The sequence below is a fragment of the Lepisosteus platostomus genome, chromosome 8, assembly GCF_059453375.1.
Source record: "Lepisosteus platostomus isolate fLepPlt1 chromosome 8, fLepPlt1.hap1, whole genome shotgun sequence".
Lineage (NCBI taxonomy): Eukaryota > Metazoa > Chordata > Actinopteri > Semionotiformes > Lepisosteidae > Lepisosteus > Lepisosteus platostomus.
In genome coordinates, this window is record NC_142618.1 from 60,202,969 (window position 1) to 60,223,237 (window position 20,269).

The window sequence follows — 20,269 nt, forward strand, 5'->3', positions numbered from 1 at the left end:
GGAATTGGAACTGGAAAGCAGTAACAGCGCACTACTGCACCGAATGTTTCCGAGGAAAAAAAAATTAAAGGCGTTCCTTACGATCATTCGCCTTGTGAAAACGCGCTACTTACAGCTTACAATCCCGCTCCACTGCCTAAACGAAACGATAAAATTCCAACCCATAAAAATAGGAAAATAGATGATTTATTTTTTTTTGATACACAGCAAAATTCACATTACCTTCCAGTAGTACAAACGGTTAGTGATGTACAAAAAAAAAAACACCCCAGAACTCGTCGCCCTCCCTTCCAACTTATTTGAACTCTTACAACACATGCAACTACACCGGCAGTGACGCTACACTAGTGTCTGTCCCCACGTACAAGGCGCTGGAGCTACCCTGCTAATGAGCCTGCGAGGTCCCTCAGGGAGATCTCAGTCCTCTATCACATAGTTGGGGTTCACCACCAGGAAGGGATCCTCTTCTGCTCTGGGATCTTCTCCCTGTGCTCCAGCTCTCTTCAGCCCGGTCTGCGTCAGCTCTATTATAATGTGGTCCTGCAAGGGGACAGAGACTCCGGTGTCGGACTGGGACTGGACCGAAGGGTCCATGCCAAAGTAAAGGTGGCACAGCGGAGCAGCGGACAGCATCGCCGCCCCGCGGCTCGGGGGCCCTGGGCTCAGTTCTAGACCTGGGGTGCGGTCTGTGTGGAGTTTGCACGTTCCCCCCGTGTTCACCTGGGCTTCCTCCCTCCGTCCAAAGACAAGCCGATAGGTTAACGTCTGGGAAAACTGCTCCTGGTGTGAGTGTGTGTCTGTGTGTGCCGTGCAATGGACTGGCATCCCTTCCAGCGTGTGCCCTGCCTTGTGCCCACTGCTTGCTGGGATAGGCTCACTGAATTGTACGGACAGATTCCACAGAGTACTTTTCTCCCAACACACCTGTGCCCAGCAAAGCACTGACACAGCAAGACAGGACAAAGGTTCCTCAAGCAGCTGCTGCATGAGTGACACCAGTGGATCTGCCGAGAGGAGAAATTCTGCAAGGAAATGCGGAGAGCGGTGCACATCATTTGATTGAATTCCATCATTTTTGTGATCCGTCTCAGTTTTCCAGGGAGTGGTGTGTTCCAGTGGGCGTGTTTAACAAAGTCAAAAGTGCTCTGAATCCTATGCTACAGAACGGGTGGTTTTGTTTAGCATAATGAAAGGGTTCTGAGTGTTGGCAAACACAAAGGAAGATAACTTACGTAATGGATCAATCGATGAAGAACTTTTTCCAACAAATTTTTCTTGGCAATCAGTTCGGACTCTGACTCAATCTCGCTCTCCATTTCTTTCAGGTACCAATTGATCAGCTCGCTCTTCCTCAGTGAAGATTCTTCATCCACTGCAAAGGGTAGGCACAGTACGCGTTTCATTATTCTGCTCAAGGGACATGACAAATGAGATGAACAGTTTTTAGATCAGGGGAGTTTCCCAGGGGTGCGCCCCTCAGACTGACAAACCCGACGTTCAGGGGTTATTACAGAAACTGTTCTGTTGCATCAGGTCCCAGCCTGCTGTCCTGACGGGCTGTACAAACACCGCATTCCCAGCACTGCAGAGAACTGGGACCACTAGGACGTGCAGTCCTGGTCCTGGAGGACCGGTATGTCGGTGGGCCCCCCCCCACCTCCACTCAGCTCTTAATGAGTTAAACCAGCTGGTCCCTGGCTTAAACTTCTCCCAGCTCTTCAGCTGCTGTTGTTCTAGAGACCTGGAGATACCTGCAGACATACCGTCCCTCCAGGACCTGCGCTAGACACTCCTGCGCTACATTATGAACAATCTACAGCTGGCAGAAATCTAGTCACTACGACACCAGACGCATACTGGAATGAGCCTGAACACCCCCCCCCCCCCCCCACACACACACACACACACACACACACACACACACACACACACACACACACACACACACACACACACACACCCGAGCGCCACCTAAGGCTTGAGGTCGCAGTGACAGAAGTGCCATGTATCTTCATTCTCCTCAGACACCTGAGGACACTGAGGCAGCAGGTGGAATGAAAACCCCTTCATGGTGAGATAAGAGCCAGCAGACTCTGTGTTCACCAGGCGCAGACCTGGGGAGCCAGGACTAAACAAACCGGACACTTAGACTTAAATGCTGCTGTGCGGGTACTCACTTTCCTCCATTTTCTGCATGTGCAGAACAAGCAGGTTGGAAGTCTTCTTGTATTCAGCGAACGGCATCCTGAAGGCGGCCCCGGGCGCGCCGGGCTTCTCGGCCCTGTCCGGCTGCTGGTCCGAGTCCGTGGCTCCCGCCCTGCCCCTGACCGGCCCGCCCTGTGCAGCCGCCGCCTCGGCCTCCTCTGGGCACCGTCACACAGAGGGGCAGAGAAGGAGAGGTGCATCTCCACGCGGAACAGGCGGACCACTGCTGGACAGCAGATGGGGCTCTTCCCTCCGAATGAAAACATCCCCATCCTCACTACAGGGACTGGGGGAACGCTGCAACTTGGGAGGAAACGCCACCCTCCAAAAACGAGGAAGTTAAACCGAGGTTCTCACTGCTCCAGGACACAGCGGGCGAGAGCAGAGGAGCCAAGCCTGGTGCCCTCCAGTGCAGCGTTTCCTCACTCCCCTCCCAGCAGAGTGGTCCAGACTCTCTCATCCCTCTGCTTCTACTGGAAGCACTTTGGGATCCCAAATTGCCATAAAATCATGGATTCAATGCATTTGTATGATAAAATAAAATACGACTATGAAATCAAGAATGATTATTCATATGCAAGCAGATGGGAGAGGGGGCTCACACTCTTCTTCTGCCATTTTGATTTTGATTTTAATTTCAGCCATTCAGCTCTGCTATTTCTTTTTAGATGGACTTTTATTTAGGTTGTTGTCCTTGTATAGTGTTAACGGGGAATGCCACCTCCCACAAGAGATTTGTTCCACTATTGCCTCAAGATCACCTTTCATGTCAAGTCATCAGCGACTCAATGAGAAATGGGCGCATCAACATTAATTTCATGCACGTATGCGATATAAAAGCAGAATGATATCAGCCATGACCATCGAAATGCTCTGAGAACCACCCAGTTATTCTTCTAATCATCATATCTCTTCCCCCCCCCCCTCCATCATGTAATTTCCTTCTCACCTTTTCTCTCAGAAACCAAAGTAAGGAAATTAAAATGACAGTATCTCAATCAAGCTGCAAACAGCTTTGAATAATATCTTCCCTCTGTAACACTTACGATGACGAGAAAAAGCATTTTACCAGTTATATCCTCTGTGTCGTCGGATCCTGCATCAAAATTTATGTCAGGAGAGTCGACACGGATAACGGACTTGTTCAACAGGCGGAAGGCTTCTTTTACATGCTTGGGTTGCACCTTTAAAAAAAAAAAAAGAATTTAAGTCTGCAAACAACAGTAATCAGGCCTGCGGCACCAGGATCTTATTAGGGATCTCATTCAGCCAGGGTATTGGCTTCAGCTACATGGCTGGGCAGCTTGTTTCACCCTCCCGCCATCGTTTGTGTAAGGAAGTCCCTCCTGTTGCATCTCTGTGCAGCTTGTTGAACAATGTAGGTAACTTGCCGTGACCTCATCACCATGGCCATGCCCCCCCCCCCCCATCATCACTACAGACCACGCCCCCTCACCTCTTCGCTGCAGGACATGCGGGCCACGCCCCCCTCACCTCTTCGCTGCAGGACATGCGGGCCATGGCTTCCGACAGGCGGATCATGCTCTCCAGCTGCCGGACCGTGATGCGCCAGGCCGACTTTGTCGCGCCGCCGCCGTCCCTCTGCCGCAGCCGCTTGTACTGCTCCACCACGAACTCCTCCGCGTCCTTGGTCAGCTGGGCAAGGGGGGCAGAGAGGGGATAGATGCCGGTGACCAACGATGCAGCACCGCAGAAACCCAGTATCGCTCGACTGGAGCGGGAAACACGGTGGCTGTGGGCTCACAGCTGCTCGGAAACCTTCGCTTGACCCCTCGGGGCCTCTGCCTTGAGCCCTCGTCACCGACCACACCGAGAGGCTTGTGTTCCTGTGCGAACTGTAAATGTCGATGACGATGAGGGTAGCCTTCAGCGGCTGAAACACGGAAATCCTTCCTCACCAGGAAGCATGGTTTTCACTGCATATTTAAACGTCTACAATAATATCACTGCCTCTACCCACATGATCTATAAACCCACGTGATGGGTCTGTACACCACGGGCAAGCTGCAGTTAGGTACTTTACGAATCATCTGGACAAAGATGGCGGTGTTCATTCATCCCTACTAGCCGACTGGTGACCAAAAAGCAAAAGAAGCAAGTTTTTGTCACCTTTTAACGACAGATGAGATGACGCTGTGCAACTTTTGACAGGTATCCCAGTTTAGAGTTAAAACATGCAAATTGAAACATCTGAACGCTGTGACTGATACCCGTTTGCCTTTGAAAGCAATCTTATTTATCTGCACACCTTTGAGAACAGTGTTTATGTACGTACCTGCTGAATTAAAAATCTCCCATAAGAAAGGAGATCTTTAGAAGAATTCACTAAGTCTATGTTCTCTCCTTTCTATACATTGTCCTCTTAACACTAAACGTAGCTGTAAAAAGTTTTTTAGTACAATGTTTCCCCACCAACCAAGAAAAATGCATTTTCTTAGTAGTGATGCATAATTCAGATTCCCAAGACCCCAAGTCCAGCCTCAGTCATTTAAATATTTATGCAAATAGAAGCAAAATGTGTATTCTTTCATAAATCAATTGGCAAACCAAAAAGGCTAGCTAGCTACTGTAGCTACTAACAGACAACCTGGAAGATCACTGGCAGCTAAGCATCAAGATCGTGATTCCTGTCTGAGGGGACTGCAGTTTCTGGTTATGACAAACAGAGGGCAACAGAGCACTAACAAAAGGCAGCTCTTCTTTCAGCATGTTTCAGGATGAAACTAGGAGGCTGATGAGACTGTGCACTGAGCACAAATCATGCTTACTTTCGGTTGAAACTGGCGAGAAAAAATAATATATCTCTGCACGTCTTCAGTGGAATACACTCGCTCCACCGACTCCATGTTTCTCGAATGAAGGTCCACAATCCTTCTAGCGATGGCGTAATCTGTAACCTGAAAGACCAAAACATCTGTAACAGAAGCACCCTCTACACAGCATGAAGTTTCTCCTTGGACCATTTCTTTTGGTGTGCTTCTTTTAGGTATTTTGGCTTTAAGGATAAGATTCAATGCTCCCAGCTACATGAAGCCCCTACACCAGCCCCAGAAACGCCACACAGAAGGACTCCGTCCCAGGTTCAGCTCTGGTGACCCGGACCCCACAGGCTGGTGGGAGCACATTGCACAGGGCCAGTCAGAGTCACGAGAGTCTCTGGAGCCCACTGGGCTCCTGCCTGCTGTAATTTAACAGAAAAGGCAGCTTTAGATTTGCTCAAGGCATCTACATTCAGCTGAAAAATGAATTCGGAAGGGATTCCAACAGGACAAAAAAAACAAAACAAAAAAAAACCAAGGAAAGCAACAGCCAGAGTCTGTCAATCAGACTACTGCTGCAGTAGGAAATGCAAATTTAGATTTCAATTAAGATATCCTTCATGTGTTCCTGCTTTCAAACCGACAATCTGTTTCTTCCTGGATGTCTCTTTGGTCAATTTTATCCAATTAAAATTTTACATTGAATAGTTATAAATTTTAAAATGGCTTTTCGGTGCAGCGATGACTGGTACGAACGAAACTGTAAAATTTCTTCAACATCTCTACTCATGAATTATGCGAGGGGCCACTGAGATGTTTAAATTTTGAAAAAACGATTCAGAACGAGAAAGATGAGATGAATTTCAATGATCCAACACGCAGATTGTTTTTGTTTTTCTGCATTTGACATGTTCTTCTTGCATTCCATCTTAATGAAACAGCAAACTACAGCAGCTGATAATATTTACATCACAATCCACGTATTCCGAGAACATAATTCCAATAATCAAAACAGTTGGATTGCAAATACGACCCATTTCCCCTTCACACCAATAACTAAGCAGAGTTGTATTAAAGAGCAATCGATAAGCACCGAGAATAACACATGCATTTCCTATTAAAATGGATGTGCTTTCTGGAAGTCAAAGTTTGCGACGTCAGCTCAATTTGCTAAAAAAGGACAATTGTGTTTATGGGCCAAGCTCGAAATGAGGGCTACATTCTGGCTTGGTGTACCATGTTCAAGTCACGTCCAGGAAAAAAGGACAAAATGATCACTTAATGATGCAAAGTTCTAAATACTGTCAGAAATGTGTTTGCTGAATGGGAAGGGGATGGCTGATACAGATGGAGGCTGTAAGCAGTGAATTTGTTAAATGTATATATACACAGTATAATACACTTTTGTGCTTTTACTTATACCAGTTAATGTATATTGCACCTGTGTCAGCCATTAGTTCTACTGTTAACATATAAAAACAATGAAAACCCAGTATAAGCAGTATAAGGTCAATTCAGTTAAATTTTGTGGTGTTTTCCCTTATAAACAGAACAATATGCTGCCGTTACACCCTTCACAATTTTTTTTAAACCTTTTGGCACACATGTTTACAGTATAAATGTCAAAATGTTTGAATTAATAAATTGAAACAATAATGACCAATATAAACTCTGTTGCTCATCAGCCCTTAACAGGTCAATGAACGCAGAACAGTCACCATTTTTCAAAATCTCCATATAAAGACTGTAATGGTCATTTATACAGCTAATAGGTCAGACCACACAGTGGCTGTCGCGATTTCAAACTCAGAATCGTTCTTCTTACCTCATTGCACTCATCTACTAAAATAAAGAAGAGATCAAATCTCGACATGATGGGAGCAGTCATATTGACATTCTGCTTCAAGGACTTGGATCGGTTGTATCTCCCATCAATTGGATTCGCAGCCGCCAGAATGGAGGTACGGGCGTTGAGCGTGGCCTAGATTGCAAACAGATGAGAAATCAGCATCGATTTATCTTCGACAGCCCAAGACCGACCATTCAGCACTTAGAGGCTCTTGTTCGGAGGAAGAAACCGGATACCTGCCAGGCATTCGATCCTGGAACTACAAGATCAGCGAGCCGAAGGGAAACATGACAAAGGTAAATTTCTGACAGCTTTTGAGTTGAGGGTGATCAAGGTACATTAGAAAACCAAAAGGACTGTGAAACCAGATCCAACTATTTCGTTTGCACCTGGGACACAACAGATCCTTGACCCAGTTCAGTACAGCTTTGTTGACCTCTGTGGATTAAAAAGTTATTAATCCCTTATCCTTTCATTCTGAAAGGATTATATTTGAAAAAAAGACGGGTATTAAAAGATACCCTTTTTAATGTTTTGGTGTGTAAGCAGACTTCATACATAGTACTTTTTTTTGTACACCTTGTATATGTTGGTTCCATTAATAGTTTTAAATGCTATCTTTTTACTCTGGCCACAAGACTACCTCTTAATTCACAAGGTGCATTTTTGTCTTAAACCAATAAACTGCTAAAAGGGTAAAAGCACCTGAATGCAGTACATTAAAAATCTATTTTTATATTTACATTTTTTTATTTTACAAAGCAGTACATGCACACCTTGCATCTGCAGCTTGTTGTTTGTAAAATAAAACAGATGCTTAGATCAGAAACTCAGCCTAGTAAATGGGGCAGTGTTTCAAGGCAACTTTGCCAAAAATCATTCCATACCCAAGCAATTTAACTTCATCAGGGTTTGGCTCAAAGCAAAAGCCCCTGATCTGAAGGAGGGTCAGACAGGCCCCTCTGACTCATCTACCCATCACTCCTTTCTCCTTGTGACACTCGATAAGCTGCACAGCAGCGCCCGGCTGTGCGTCTCTCCGACTGCTACTGCAGTCCTGCAGGCGCCCAGAGAGCTGCAGGCCCTTGCAGACCAGTGCTGCCTGACCCTGCTGTGGGCCCCGGGGAATCCTGGTCACACCAGGCTCAAACCCGCAACATCCTGCCCGTACGGCTCAGCCTACCACCGCGAGAATTTCAGACTGAGGGAGAAAAAAACAATATTGGGGGTTGCGAGAGGTAAAGGGTCCTAGTCTGAGCTTTTGACACAAGTGACAAGAATATAGTCCATAGTCTTTAAAAAAACAACAACAACAACAACTTGTTGTGTGTTGGGCAGGAGTGTCGCCCAGCGCTAATGGCGTTATGTCACCCGGCACGCGGTGTCGCCGGTAACGGCACGAAGCCCCCGGTTGGGAACTACCTTGACTCCAGCCTTGGTGATGGAGATGGTTTGCTGCTCCATGGCCTCGTGGATGGCCACCTGATCCTTGAGGTCCATTTTGTCAAACTCATCGATGCAGCAGACGCCCTAGTTAGAAAACCAGCACCGGGGGGGGGGAGGGGGGGTCAGCCCTCGCACGAATGTCAACTCCGGTTTCGACAGGGGAGCATGGGGGCGGGGCGGGGCGGGGGGGGTACCCACGTTGTCGGCCAGCATGAGCGCCCCAGCCTCGATGACGAACTCGTGCGACTCCTCGTCCTTGACCACGGCGGCCGTCAGCCCCGCGGCGCTGCTGGCCTTGCCGCTGGTGTAGACCGCGCGTGGGGAGAAGTCCTCCACGTGCCTGGAGCAAACCACAGCACAGTTAACACACACGCCGAGATAGTGAATTACAGTCATGTAGACCTGCTCCAATCCGGCCAGCGATAAACAACCCCTAATCGTTCTGGAGGAATAAAGAGAATCTCTCTGGGCCCATGCCAGAGAAATACGATACTAGCACACAACCCTCACAGTCACACGAGGAGAAACAGCGTAGCCCTTTCTCTAACCATTAAGATTTCGAAATGTTTAGAGGGACCGGCATTCCAAATTGGGTGAAATCGCAGCTGTTAATGATGAAATGTCCGCCGTCTGGCAGCGCATCGTTTTCAACTCCCTTGAGAAAAACCTCATTTTGGAGCACGCTGCTGCTATCAAACTGTTACAGACCAAAAAAAATGTAAACCAGGGATACAACGCTGAATTTGGAATATTCCCGTGTTTTTTTTCCCCCACCTCCCCTTTCCAACATTATTTAGCAAAATGACGACAAGACAGATACGGACTGTCCATTCTCATTATAACTATTGGTTTTTTACGGACGCCATCGTGCCGTAGTCGACGTTCTGGAGATTCCTCACTGAATAAGAAAACGGACCCGATTCCCACCGGAGGATGGCGGCTCTCTCGCGGATTCACGTGGCTAGGGGCGGGAGCCGCGAACCTGCTGCACCGACTCACTTGAGGAACTGGCTCTTGGAAGTGCTGGGGTCCCCCACGATGCACACGTTGATGTCGCCCCGCAGGGAGGTGCCCTCCATGGTCGTCTTGGCGACGCCCCCGAACAGCATGAGCAGGATGCCCCTCTTTATCTCATCATTTCCTGAAGAGCAGACACGCGGCGCTCTTTAAACGATCGCCCCTCGAATTCTCAAAACCGCAGCGACGGAGGCGGCTTAGCTCGCCTCGCTGCAAGACCAGCACTCCACAGCCGGCGTGGCGCGCCACTGGAACGAGGAATGGCGACGCCCAGGCCGAACACACTGCTGGACACTACAGGCAAACCTTCAAACGAAACTTACCCTTTGAAGTCTTCAGTCTGGGCATTCAGGTTTTCAATAACACTTTACGCTTAATGAAACGTGCATGCATCGTTTTGTAATTCTCAAAGGGAATGAAGACCGTTGCAAGGCTGTTGACTGTGGCAGTGATAGAATTTGAATTATTACTTTTATAACGAAAGTGAATCTCACTGGGCCCATGGCAAAGAAACATGCTGTGTCACAGCTTACAACTCATACACCCAGACAAGGAAAAGCAATGTAACACTTCTATGTAATTATTAAGATTTCAACATGTTTAAAAGACCATCACAATTAAATGACATCCTAAATGTAAATGTCTGACTTTACAGGAGAAGAAAGCAACAGTACCCTTTGTTTCAGACCTTCTGTGAAGTTAGGAAACACTCACACTGCATCAGAAAACACGGGAGTTCATTCTTTGCCTCATGATCACTATGGACTACAGCGGAGCTGGGGGATATTCTTTAATTACATTCAATGTACAACTTAAATGATTAACACAATTGCCTGGCTTTATGATAATTTACTTCGGCTTGTAACTTCTAAATGCAAATAACAGACCAGACATCAATCATGTATTGCAGAAACTGAGCAGATTGATTTGGCTGCCTAGCGAACCTATGCAAATTAAAAACAATCCCATTTTGCAATTAAAAAAGATAGTTTGCATGAAAGACTTCATTTCGTATTGGAAACAGATACTGTACATTTTTAATTACCCATGAAGAAAGTCTGAGACCCCGGAGTATAATAAGTTAGTATTGTATTAATACTATACTTGTTAGACAACGCATATTTAGCATATCATTTAAGCTAAATAGTAGCATACCAAAAAATTACAAAAAGGGCATTTACAATTTATTTTCTGCACCTTTTCCTTTTAACCATTGTCTTTTTTCTGAATGTAAAGAGTTGTGGAAACATCACTGGGGTCGTTATAATTTTAAGAAGAACTTATGGACTAATTAAAACGTTAGAAAACATCAGATGAACAAAATAAAATGCAAACCAACTTTCCAAATATATCAGCATCCATTTGAAAGCTCAATGCAATACAGCAGGGATCTCAACATTTAAAATCACTTATCCATGAGCAGTCAAACAAGTGGTGAGTCCAATCAAGTAATTTAATGAAAGACTGAAATGAATTAGAATACCCTTCAGTCCTCCAAGACTGAGTGTTCCCTTACTAGCCTAATTATTGAAAGATTATGAGCACTGGACAACAGGCGATTTGGGGAGACTTGTAAGAGTAACTGCATTTCAGGGCTCCAGACCTCTCTGCACTATAAGATGTCTTTAACAATAAATGGCCTTCAAGAATGTCAAGGCTAAGAGTTTTACTACTGTATTTCCTTCATGTGACGATTTTCCAGGACAGCACCGCTTTTTCTTTTAATAAATTATAAGAATGTCTTACTTATACAGCGCTTTTCTAGATACATCACTCAAAGCACTTTCCAGGTCATGGGGATCCCCTCCACCAGCACCAGTGTGCAGCCCCACCTGGATGATGCGCCAGTACACTCCCCACACACCAGCTCTCAGTGGGGAGATGAGCAAAGTGATGAAGCCGGTTCATAGATGGGAATTATTAGGAGGCCATGATTGGTAAGGGACAATGGGAAATTTGGCCAGGACACCGGGGTAACACCCCTACTCTTTTCGAGAAACACCCTGGGATTTTTAATGACCAAAGAGTCAGGGCCTCGGTTTTACATCTCATCTGAAGGACGGCGTCTTTTTACAGTCTAGTGTCCCCGTCACTATACTGGGCACTAAAACCCACTCAGACTGCAGGGTGAGCGCCCCCTACTGGCCCCCCTACTATTTATTTTAGAATGAGTATTGTACCCTCCTTTACAGGCCGTCAGGAAGTGCATATCTTACCATGAATGGTGGGGAACATGCTGGTACACAGGTTGTGGTAGAGGTTCTTGTCCTGACTCATCTCGAACACTTTCTCCCACTCTTGCAGAGTCATCTGATTCTTAATGCTTTCAGCTGTTTGATCTTCCTGACGAAGTTCCTTCCCGCCAAACTTAAACCCAAGAGCAAGCGGACACCGAGTGAGAATAAAAACGAAAACTCATTCCACATAAATCAAAAATGACATGCTTAAAAATAAGTACCACAACAAACCATTATCAACCTTCCAACCCTCACTGCCGCCAAATGACTGCTGGGACTCAGAGTGTCCGTCTGTCCACTATCAGTACGTCACTGACCCAGGACTCCGGAGCCTGTCCGGCGGGAACCACATCCCAGCCTCTCTCCCTGGATGGGATTCCGGTGCAACTCCAGAATTAAGCCAGATCCACTGTGTGTCTGTGAGGTGGGAGGGAACCAGTCTACCCCACTATAAACCACACGCACGTGGGGGAGGGCATGCAAACTCCACACGGACAGGTGCCCGAGGCGGGACCTGAACCCGGGACCCCGTGCGCGAGCCTTGGCACTGACCGCAGCGCCACCGCACCTGACCAGCTGCCCCAGGGCCCCAGAATCTGTGAGGCAGCAACGCTAAGCACTGCACCACCCAGAAACCTTCATCCAGCGTTACTTAACACCATGATTTTCAGAACGGCTATCGTCGGGGGGTCAGGAGCCAGGCAGACAGCAGCAGCACCTGGAGAAACACAGAGTCCGCGACCTACAGAACCAGATGCTATGACCCGAGTCACGCTAAATTTTCACGCCCTGCCATGATAATTGGCAAAGAAGAATAAACCGACGATAAGCGTTCTGAAAAACACACGGTGTTAAGTAACGCTGGATGAAGGTTTTTGTGTGGAGCAGTGCTCAGCGTTGCTGCCTCACAGCTCTGGAGGCCCGTGTTCAATTCCTGGGGTAGGGTACTATCAGTATGGAGTTCGTACAGCATGTTCTTCCTGTGTTCACATGGGTCACCTCCGACGATCCCAAAACATCCCGGTAGGTAAATTGGCTTGTGGGAAAATTGGCCTGGTGTGTCCGTGTCCGTGTCCGTGTCCGTGTCCGTGTCCGTGTCCGTGTCCGTGTCCGTGTCCGTGTCCGTGTCCGTGTCCGTGTCCGTGTCCGTGTCCGTGTCCGTGTCCGTGTCCGTGTCCGTGTCCGTGTCCGTGTCCGTGTCCGTGTCCGTGTCCGCTCCGAGATGGACTGGCGTCCCATCCAGGGTGTATCCCGCCTTGCCAGGACAGGCTCCGGCTCCTGTCACCCTTGTTCTGGACAAAGCAGTTTGGAAATGAAGGGATGGGACAGGCATCTTACCCGGGGGTTAGTGGGCGCCACATGACAGGCCAGGAAAGCCAGCCTGTAGGATAAGTCTCTCACTCCCAGGGCTTTCAGGCCCTGGATACCATCAGCCTGCAACCCCTCCGGCCCAGTAACTTTACTGCTGGTCTCAGCCCGAATACCTGCACAGTGAGGTACAGTTGTACGCAGAAGTTTGGGCATCCCTGCTCAGACTGCACATTTCACTGAATCTCTAAGTGAAAAGAGGTTTAACAACCTCTGCAGGGTACAAACCTAAGCATGGCATGTTTCTGCACATTTTAATGCACAATTACTAATTAGCTGAATTTAATAGCTTGAAAAAAATAAAACTGTGAATGTGTACATGCAAAAGTTTGGGCACCTCGTCAGTCAGTACTTATTAACACCTACTATACCTACTGGTGGCACCGTGGCTAAGGATCTGCACCTGTGGCTGGAAGGTTACCGGTTCATATCCCGCGGCTGGCAGAGGAATCCTACTCCGTTGGGCCCCTGAACAAGGCCCTTAACCCCAACTGCTCCAGGGGCGCCGTATAAATGGCTGACCCTGCGCTCTGACCCCAAGCTTCTCTGTCCCTGTCTGTGTGCCTGTGTGTCTCATGGAGAGCGAGTTGGTGTATGCTAAAAGACAAATTCCTAATTGCAAGAATTCCAAGAAATTGTATATGACCAATAAAGTGATCTTATCTTATCTCTCTCTCTATTGATAGGTCACAGCTTCCAAACATTTCCTGTAGCCAGCTTAGAGTCTTTCTATTCTTGCTTTAGGATTCTTCCCCTTGCGGAGAAATAAATTAGGCAATAGTAATAGCGAAGGCCATTCGAAAATCTTAAACATGGCGCAATCTGGAAGGAACGCAGGGTGAAAAGATACATCACGGAAAGGCTCCCTCTGGACGGCACAGCTTTTCCCGGCTGGGAACACCCAACCACCTCCGGAGCCGCGTGGGGCGCAGCGGCGTGATCTCGCCTGAGACGGAGAGCGCGGACACGTCCGGGACGACGATGAGCGTGCCGGTGAAGTCGCAGCGGTCCCCGGCCTGCGCGGTCTCCACGGCCTCGGCCCTCAGGATCACCTCCACGCTGCGCGGGATGGCGCCCCGGGGCAGCTCCGCCTGGGTCTCCTGTATACGCACCTGCGGGGAGACACAAGCGCCCCAGACCGGCATCACCCAGCGACTCTGAACTCTTCACGCGGCATTTTCTCCCTCCTCCTCCTCCCGGCGCAGTGGCAGTGTCGCCGGCAGCTTCCTTAATAGCGCCGTTAATTACAGACCCAATCCCACCGCAGGAGGCAGAACTGGCTTTAACATACTCGTCTCCTGTTCACTGCTCCCCGGGGATACATTCCTACACTTCAAATCAATGCTTACAGAACTTCTCACGAATTTTACTGCAGCTTTCACACATTCTAGTATTGGGAAAACGAATACACAACACAGCAGCTACCCCTCAGTACGCCTGCTGTTCCGCTCATCGACGCAATTTCAGTTATCGGCCGAGCACACTTTTTGCTTCTCGGCTGTAGAGACGAAAGGACTTGCATGTAACGTCGGAGAGCAGAAGGTGATCCTTAAGAAGAGGCGCCTGAGAATCGCCAGATAAAATAAAGTTAGTCTCTCTTGGCATTCTCCCCTAGCTATCCCCCAAAAAAGACCAGGCACACAAAGTGATCATTCACAGGTCTGAGATCCCGTCCTCTATAATGCATGCACTTCGACAGCATCTACGTGGCCGTGAATGCTCCTGGCACAGTGAAGGACACATCTGGGTAAGGAGACTCTACTGGACGATCCTTGGAAGTGGCACAGCGGATACGCGGGGTCCTCGGCCCAGGCGAGCCGCCTACCTTCTGGAAATCCACGAAGCGCGACTTGTTGGTGTCCAGCAGGAAGCGGCGGCGGTTGGCGCAGACCGGGTTCTTGCAGACGGTGGGCTGCGTGTACTTGAACTGCTGCTCCACGTCCCTGATGACGGACTGGCAGTCCAGGCACAGGAAGGTCCCGCTCACCAGCTCCGGGTGGACCGGGTGGGTCCGCACCACCTGGCCGCCGATGCGCAGCAGGGTGCCTATCCTGGCAGCGGACAGCTCGCGGATCCTGGCGGGAGCCGAGCAGACGGCAACAGCTCAGGGAGGAGCACAGAGCCTGCGACCCGCCGGGAACCCGTTCTCCCTAACCTACACCCCAGATCTCACCACACTTTCATGCGCTGTCATAATAACTGGCAAATAAGGCTAATCAGGGCAATCAAAATTTGCATAGCCTAGTTTCAAAGTGCATTAAATATTTGTGATCTAACTGGAGCTAAGGCTCTAATTATTATTGTTACAGGACACTAGAGAGAACGATGATCTGTAACAATTTAGGGACAAAGATAATACTCCCCCCCGCCCCCTCCAGTAAATACCTAGTTGCTGAAATTGTACACATCATAAAAGTCCCGTAAAAAGCAAAACAATCAGCTGTGAAAGACTCGAAGAGCAAACCACTGATCGAAGCCGCTAACTCGTCTGAGGAGGGGGTTTCCCGTTCCGTCTTCCGCCGCGCCCTGGGAGCGCCGCCGCGATTCGGCACTGAAAACCCTCTCCTCTCCGAGAGCGGCCTCCGCAGCCCCCGGCGGACCGATGTCGAGAAGCACAGCGGCTGGACCGAGAACATTAAAGAAACGGGACTCGCAGATCCTTTACTTCTGCCTGGCAGGGAATTCGGAGAAGGCCACGTAGAATTCCTTGGACGGCGGGATATTGCCCCGTTCCCGGGCGAAGTGGCGGACTGCTCTACAGAGGTACGGGTAGACCCTGAAGTGGGGAGGAAAAAAAAAAACCCATCGGATTGACACGATGCTTACGAAGACCAATCTCGAAGTTTTTGCGGTCGAATTCGCCGCAGATCGAATTCCGTGGGTCACTACGGTGAACTCGTTGACTTCGGCAGGGAATGGGGGGCTCGGATGTATTTGGCCGGGATCCTTATCGATTTAAGACTCTAGTGACGACCAGGACGGGGCTGGAAGTAACCTCCTATCGCCACCTACCGGAATTTGTAAACCGGGGCGCGGAACGGAGGAGCGGCGTGTCCATTCGCTCTTTCGATAAGGGGCTCGACTCGCGGGTCAGCGGAGCGATACCTGCCTGATCCGGCACCACCGCGCTCTGCCAGCCACGCCACCGTTAAGACTTTCATCTGGGCCGAGCCGGAGGAAGAAGGCGTGTCGGCGGACCCTACCGGTAGAAGTCCTCCTGGACGGCCGTGGACAGGGGCTGGTTAAAACGCTCGATGTTGCCGAAGCTCACGGTCAGCGTGTTGCGCTCCGGGCGGACGAGCTCCTCGGCGTCATGGAGGTACATGGCCTCCCCACTCGGGCTCTGGAACCTGCGGCCGCCAGAAGAAGGGACCAGATCTGAGAACGGGGGGGGGGGGGGGGGAATAATTTTCTAATAAAGCGGGAAATGTTCTCCTTTATTTTTTTGAAATAATCTAACTAATCTAACATGTCAAGCAAATTTTCTTTTCCCGTCAAGACGAATGAAAAAAAATGGAGCTATAACGGCGAGTCAACCGGTTTACTTCTGTATTGATGAGCACCGTTGACTGTGGATGATGATCACAATGACTGGCGCTTATTCGGGTGCCCTAGTTCCTATGCCGTTTACACAAGGAGGCGCTGATGAAGTAGTGTTGTGAGCTGTGGCTGTTGCAGGATGTGTGGCGTGGCTTGTTATCGACCCCGTGCGTGGCGTGCTTTGTCTGGACTAAGTACTGTACTATGATGACAGTACGCGTGTTTTAACCAATGTTTCCTATTCTCATCATACTGGTGTATGCTGAACTACATTTGACTTTGCCGCCTACATTGTAGTGACGATTAGGTAACCATCACCTGTAGAGTCACGCGCCTCTAAGTGGCGTTCGAACCCGCCCCCGGTTAAAACCGAACGCCCACCCGCTCGACTTGTTCTGGTGCAGAGGGAACCAAGCTGCCCTCCTTCAAAGTTTCCGAGCCAGCGCATCCTGGTTCCTTTCAAGGAGAGGCTGGACGAGTGACCTGGGTCCCTTAACCACAAGCCACCAAACAAAAGCTGTAGCTGTGATGAGAGGCCAGCTTTCTCTGCAATCTTCCTTAAGGTCTCGCGTTGTTAATTCGGAGAGCATCCTGACAGCAGAGGTCGAGCACAATGAAAGCTCAGCTGTAAATGGTGTACTGTGGATAGAGGTCCGGCCAAGGTTAAAGCTCATTGCATTTCACAGAATCACCAGGTTTGAGAGTTTGTTGATAGTTTATATGCTATTTATCACATTGTGGCAGGATTTCATTTCGTTACAATTTACTAGTGTTTTGAGGAAATGCGTGCCTGGTTCTTTTTGCGTCAATTCTCATGAGGCCAGGCACCGACACTTACTGTACATGGGACTTCACCTTTGACCTCTTCATTACCCGCCTGTCCCACGGTAACCTTACACTACGAACATAACACCGGTGGCTAGCTGACACTTTTAATAGTGCTACCAGTGATTATGATAAATAAAGGAAGACAGTTCGTCCTTAATTTACGAACGCAGACCGTCTTCTCGAGCAATGGAAACCGATTTGAAAATTATGTGCAATTTGTTATTTCACTTTTGAGTCATTTTCTTATAATCCTTCTCTTATACATTAAAGTTAACAAGCGCAAGGTATTTTAGAGAAGATAAACAGAAATATGATAAAGACTCAACAGTTTAAACATTACAGCAGTGAAAAATATGCGTGCACTCAAAAGTTCTCGAGAGCAAAAGTACTCAGTTTCCAATACTCTTTGCAGAGGCCAAAAAGAAACAGATACCGTATCTTAAATTAAAATGTCAAATGCAATCCCGTTAGTTCATACAACAGTTAATACATGAGATGACATTTTAACATAAAACTGTCAAGTTTAACTTTTTTGGTTCGGAAAACAGCCGCACGGTATTGTGGTACTTTTAGTAGCGGCGTTGGAAAAACCAGCACGCCTACTTACTCTTCCAAGAACTCGAGAAAAAGCTTCTGACACTTTTCGGAAAGGTCGTCCTTAATTTGCACCCCCGAGGCTGTATTTTCGACCAGGGCCTCCATGGCAGAAGTTGAAATCGCTGTAACGGACGGCCGGCGTCGAGGTTCGCTCTGCTAGACCCTTCTACCTCCCAGGAGCGAGCAGGTGACGTCCGGTCCTCACAGGTGAGCCCTGACGCAAACCGCATCGCCGCTCCCAAGACCGTAATATAGGTGCGTTAATTAGCCATGTGCGCGGAGAGGTTAACGCGCTCCAGCGCATGATGTTGCTCCTAAAGTCGAATTCACTGCCATCTCGGTTGAACAGTAAGGTACTTCAGTAAAGGATAATTCACTTGAGCGGGTTAATAACAAGGCTCTGCGGTATAATATAACGAAAATATCAGTTGTGTAACTAAGTAAAGTGTCGTTCTTGTAATCTTCGTATACCCGATGAGATTTTAATCTTGGTTTTTGCCATTTTTTGCCTTCCTTTCTCCCTGTACGGACCTGTGCGTCGGCACTTAAGGGCGCAGTCGTGGTAATGTGTGTTATTGACTAATAGGACCTACAGTGAGCAATTTTTGTTCTGCAAAAAGAAGTACCTCGATCCCCTAGAAACCAGGAAGGCAACAGCGCGAAACAAATCGGTCTCGAGTTCTGCAGGTTTTTACTCCACTCTAACCCTCCATGGTTTTATTTAAATTACATTGTTTCGCTAAGGGCCTCTTTGAATGTCTTGGTAATTATGATAGGAGCAACCTTCGAGATGTACAAACCGCAAAGCTGTCATTAAGAAATATGACCAAGCTTTGCACGGTGTCAAGAAACACAGAATATTTATTGTGTCTGAAGGAAAACATATACAGTATTATGTTTTATGTTTTGTACATATACAGTACAGTCTTATGTTCTCTTGTAATGTCACCTAGCAATATTTTCATTTGGTTCAGTTGTTCATTTGTTACCTACTGTATGTGACAACGTTTTTACCACATCAGTGGGAACAAGAACAGTATTTATTAAGAGCTTGTCTCTTTTCTTTTAACACATTTTGTGTTATCTTGATTTAAAAAAAGGTTAGGATTGAAGGCAGCATTAAAAAATGTCAGACACCTACAGTGTATTCCTGGCAATGAAGTGTGTGTGAAGTATTCCAGTGAAGTATTCTTACCTTATTGTGAAATAAAGTGTTGGGTCAGTAGTAAGATCTTTAAAACTTTTGCAGTCTGATGTTTTGACAATAAGTTTTATAATGCACATAATGTTTCCACACAAAAATAATTACTGTAGATTGCAAATGTTATCTTTTCACATGCTTAACTTGGAATACAGCCATTGCTAACAAGAAAGAGATCACTTTAACTTTACTGCTAATTTACACAGTCAGTTTTCTTTTCAAAAACTGAAGAGAGAAACCTAACATTTATTTTTTTTTTAAATGCAGACTTTAAATTACCATACCTCACTAATAGTGCCATATGCCTGTATGCCTGTATGAGACAGAAAACCTCAGTTTTACTTTTCATATTTATAGCCAGATATAGCAAAACTATAATAATAATAGCCCCAGCCTTTTCTTATAGTGCTTATAAATGTAAAATCTTTTAAGCTACAAAATAAAGTCTAAACAAAAGAAATGTTTATTAAGATCTGTGGCTCATTTAAATGAGACTAAAGTAGTAAGAAAGCCAATAGTGACAGTTTTAGTGCAAATGGCTGTTATTATTGTATTAATCTGTGACAGCTGCTCGTGGTTTCTCCTTTAACTAGAAATTAGCCCCTCCTAGCACCTAGAGAGAGATTCTGGTGTTAGTTTGACTAAAAATGCATTTGATCAAATTATACTGCAGCTCCACTGGCTGAAATATAAAATACACAATAGACATATTTATGCCCCTGCCTCTACAAATGATGTGATAAATGAAAATGCTTTTATCTGTCTAATCCTCCATTTCTCTATTTTTCATTTTTGAAATGAAACCCCAAATTAAATGTCTAAATTTAGGTATGCTATGCAAGAAAAAGAATCCTTTTTACTCTTGGTGACTTGGTCTGGTCATACATTCTCCCAGAGTTTCACACAGTTGTGTCCTGGGGGTCATGTTCCAGTGCTTATTCTGACCATCCCACTGGGCTGACCAGAACCAGGACAGACCCTTGTGGATGCCCGGTACACTTCCTCCTGGACAGAGGTCTTCACAAGCCACAGGTCATGAAGAGTCATGCATTCAGGGAGCTGTGGAGCAGAGGCCTGCATGCGGGAGGGAGATCTCTGTGTTTGGGCACAAACCTATAAGACTCAGGGCTCCGCCAAGAGTTTCTTGGCTCCTGGCTTTCCTAAGAAAGATAAATGTTTTGGCATGAGCTGAGACTGTGAA

The 20,269-nt window shown here is 47.4% G+C and overlaps 1 protein-coding gene across 3 annotated transcripts; it reads right to left on the bottom strand.

The window, feature by feature from the left end:
* Nucleotides 1-168: 168 nt before the first annotated feature.
* On the bottom strand, nucleotides 169-18,437 carry mcm6l (MCM6 minichromosome maintenance deficient 6, like). Of its 3 annotated transcripts, none has more exons than XM_088644138.1 (17): nucleotides 17,878-18,437; nucleotides 16,106-16,280; nucleotides 15,568-15,678; nucleotides 14,728-14,977; nucleotides 13,849-14,014; nucleotides 12,873-13,018; nucleotides 11,514-11,664; nucleotides 9,280-9,421; nucleotides 8,479-8,620; nucleotides 8,257-8,364; nucleotides 6,811-6,966; nucleotides 4,995-5,123; nucleotides 3,700-3,861; nucleotides 3,275-3,389; nucleotides 2,178-2,363; nucleotides 1,233-1,372; nucleotides 169-540 (listed from the first exon to the last, which is right to left on the bottom strand). In XM_088644138.1, exons 1-17 carry the CDS (start codon nucleotides 18,095-18,097, stop codon nucleotides 418-420), a joined length of 2,622 nt encoding a protein of 873 aa, XP_088500264.1. In that variant the 5' UTR covers nucleotides 18,098-18,437; the 3' UTR covers nucleotides 169-417. The 3 variants fall into 3 exon arrangements, with proteins under 3 accessions (XP_088500264.1, XP_088500266.1, XP_088500265.1); XM_088644140.1 differs by having other exon boundaries at nucleotides 16,106-16,252; nucleotides 17,878-18,434; XM_088644139.1 differs by lacking the exon at nucleotides 8,257-8,364.
* Between the last annotated feature and the right edge of the window lie 1,832 nt (nucleotides 18,438-20,269).

Coding starts and splice junctions, on each gene's coding strand:
- mcm6l (XM_088644138.1), bottom strand. CDS start 18,097: ATGCGGTTTGCGTCAGGGCTCACCTGTGAGGACCGGACGTCACCTGCT. Junction 9,422..11,513: donor CATGTTCCCCACCATTCATG/GTAAGATATGCA, acceptor TCTGCTCTTCAG/GAAATGATGAGATAAAGAGG. Junction 1,373..2,177: donor CATGCAGAAAATGGAGGAAA/GTGAGTACCCGC, acceptor TACCCTTTGCAG/TGGATGAAGAATCTTCACTG.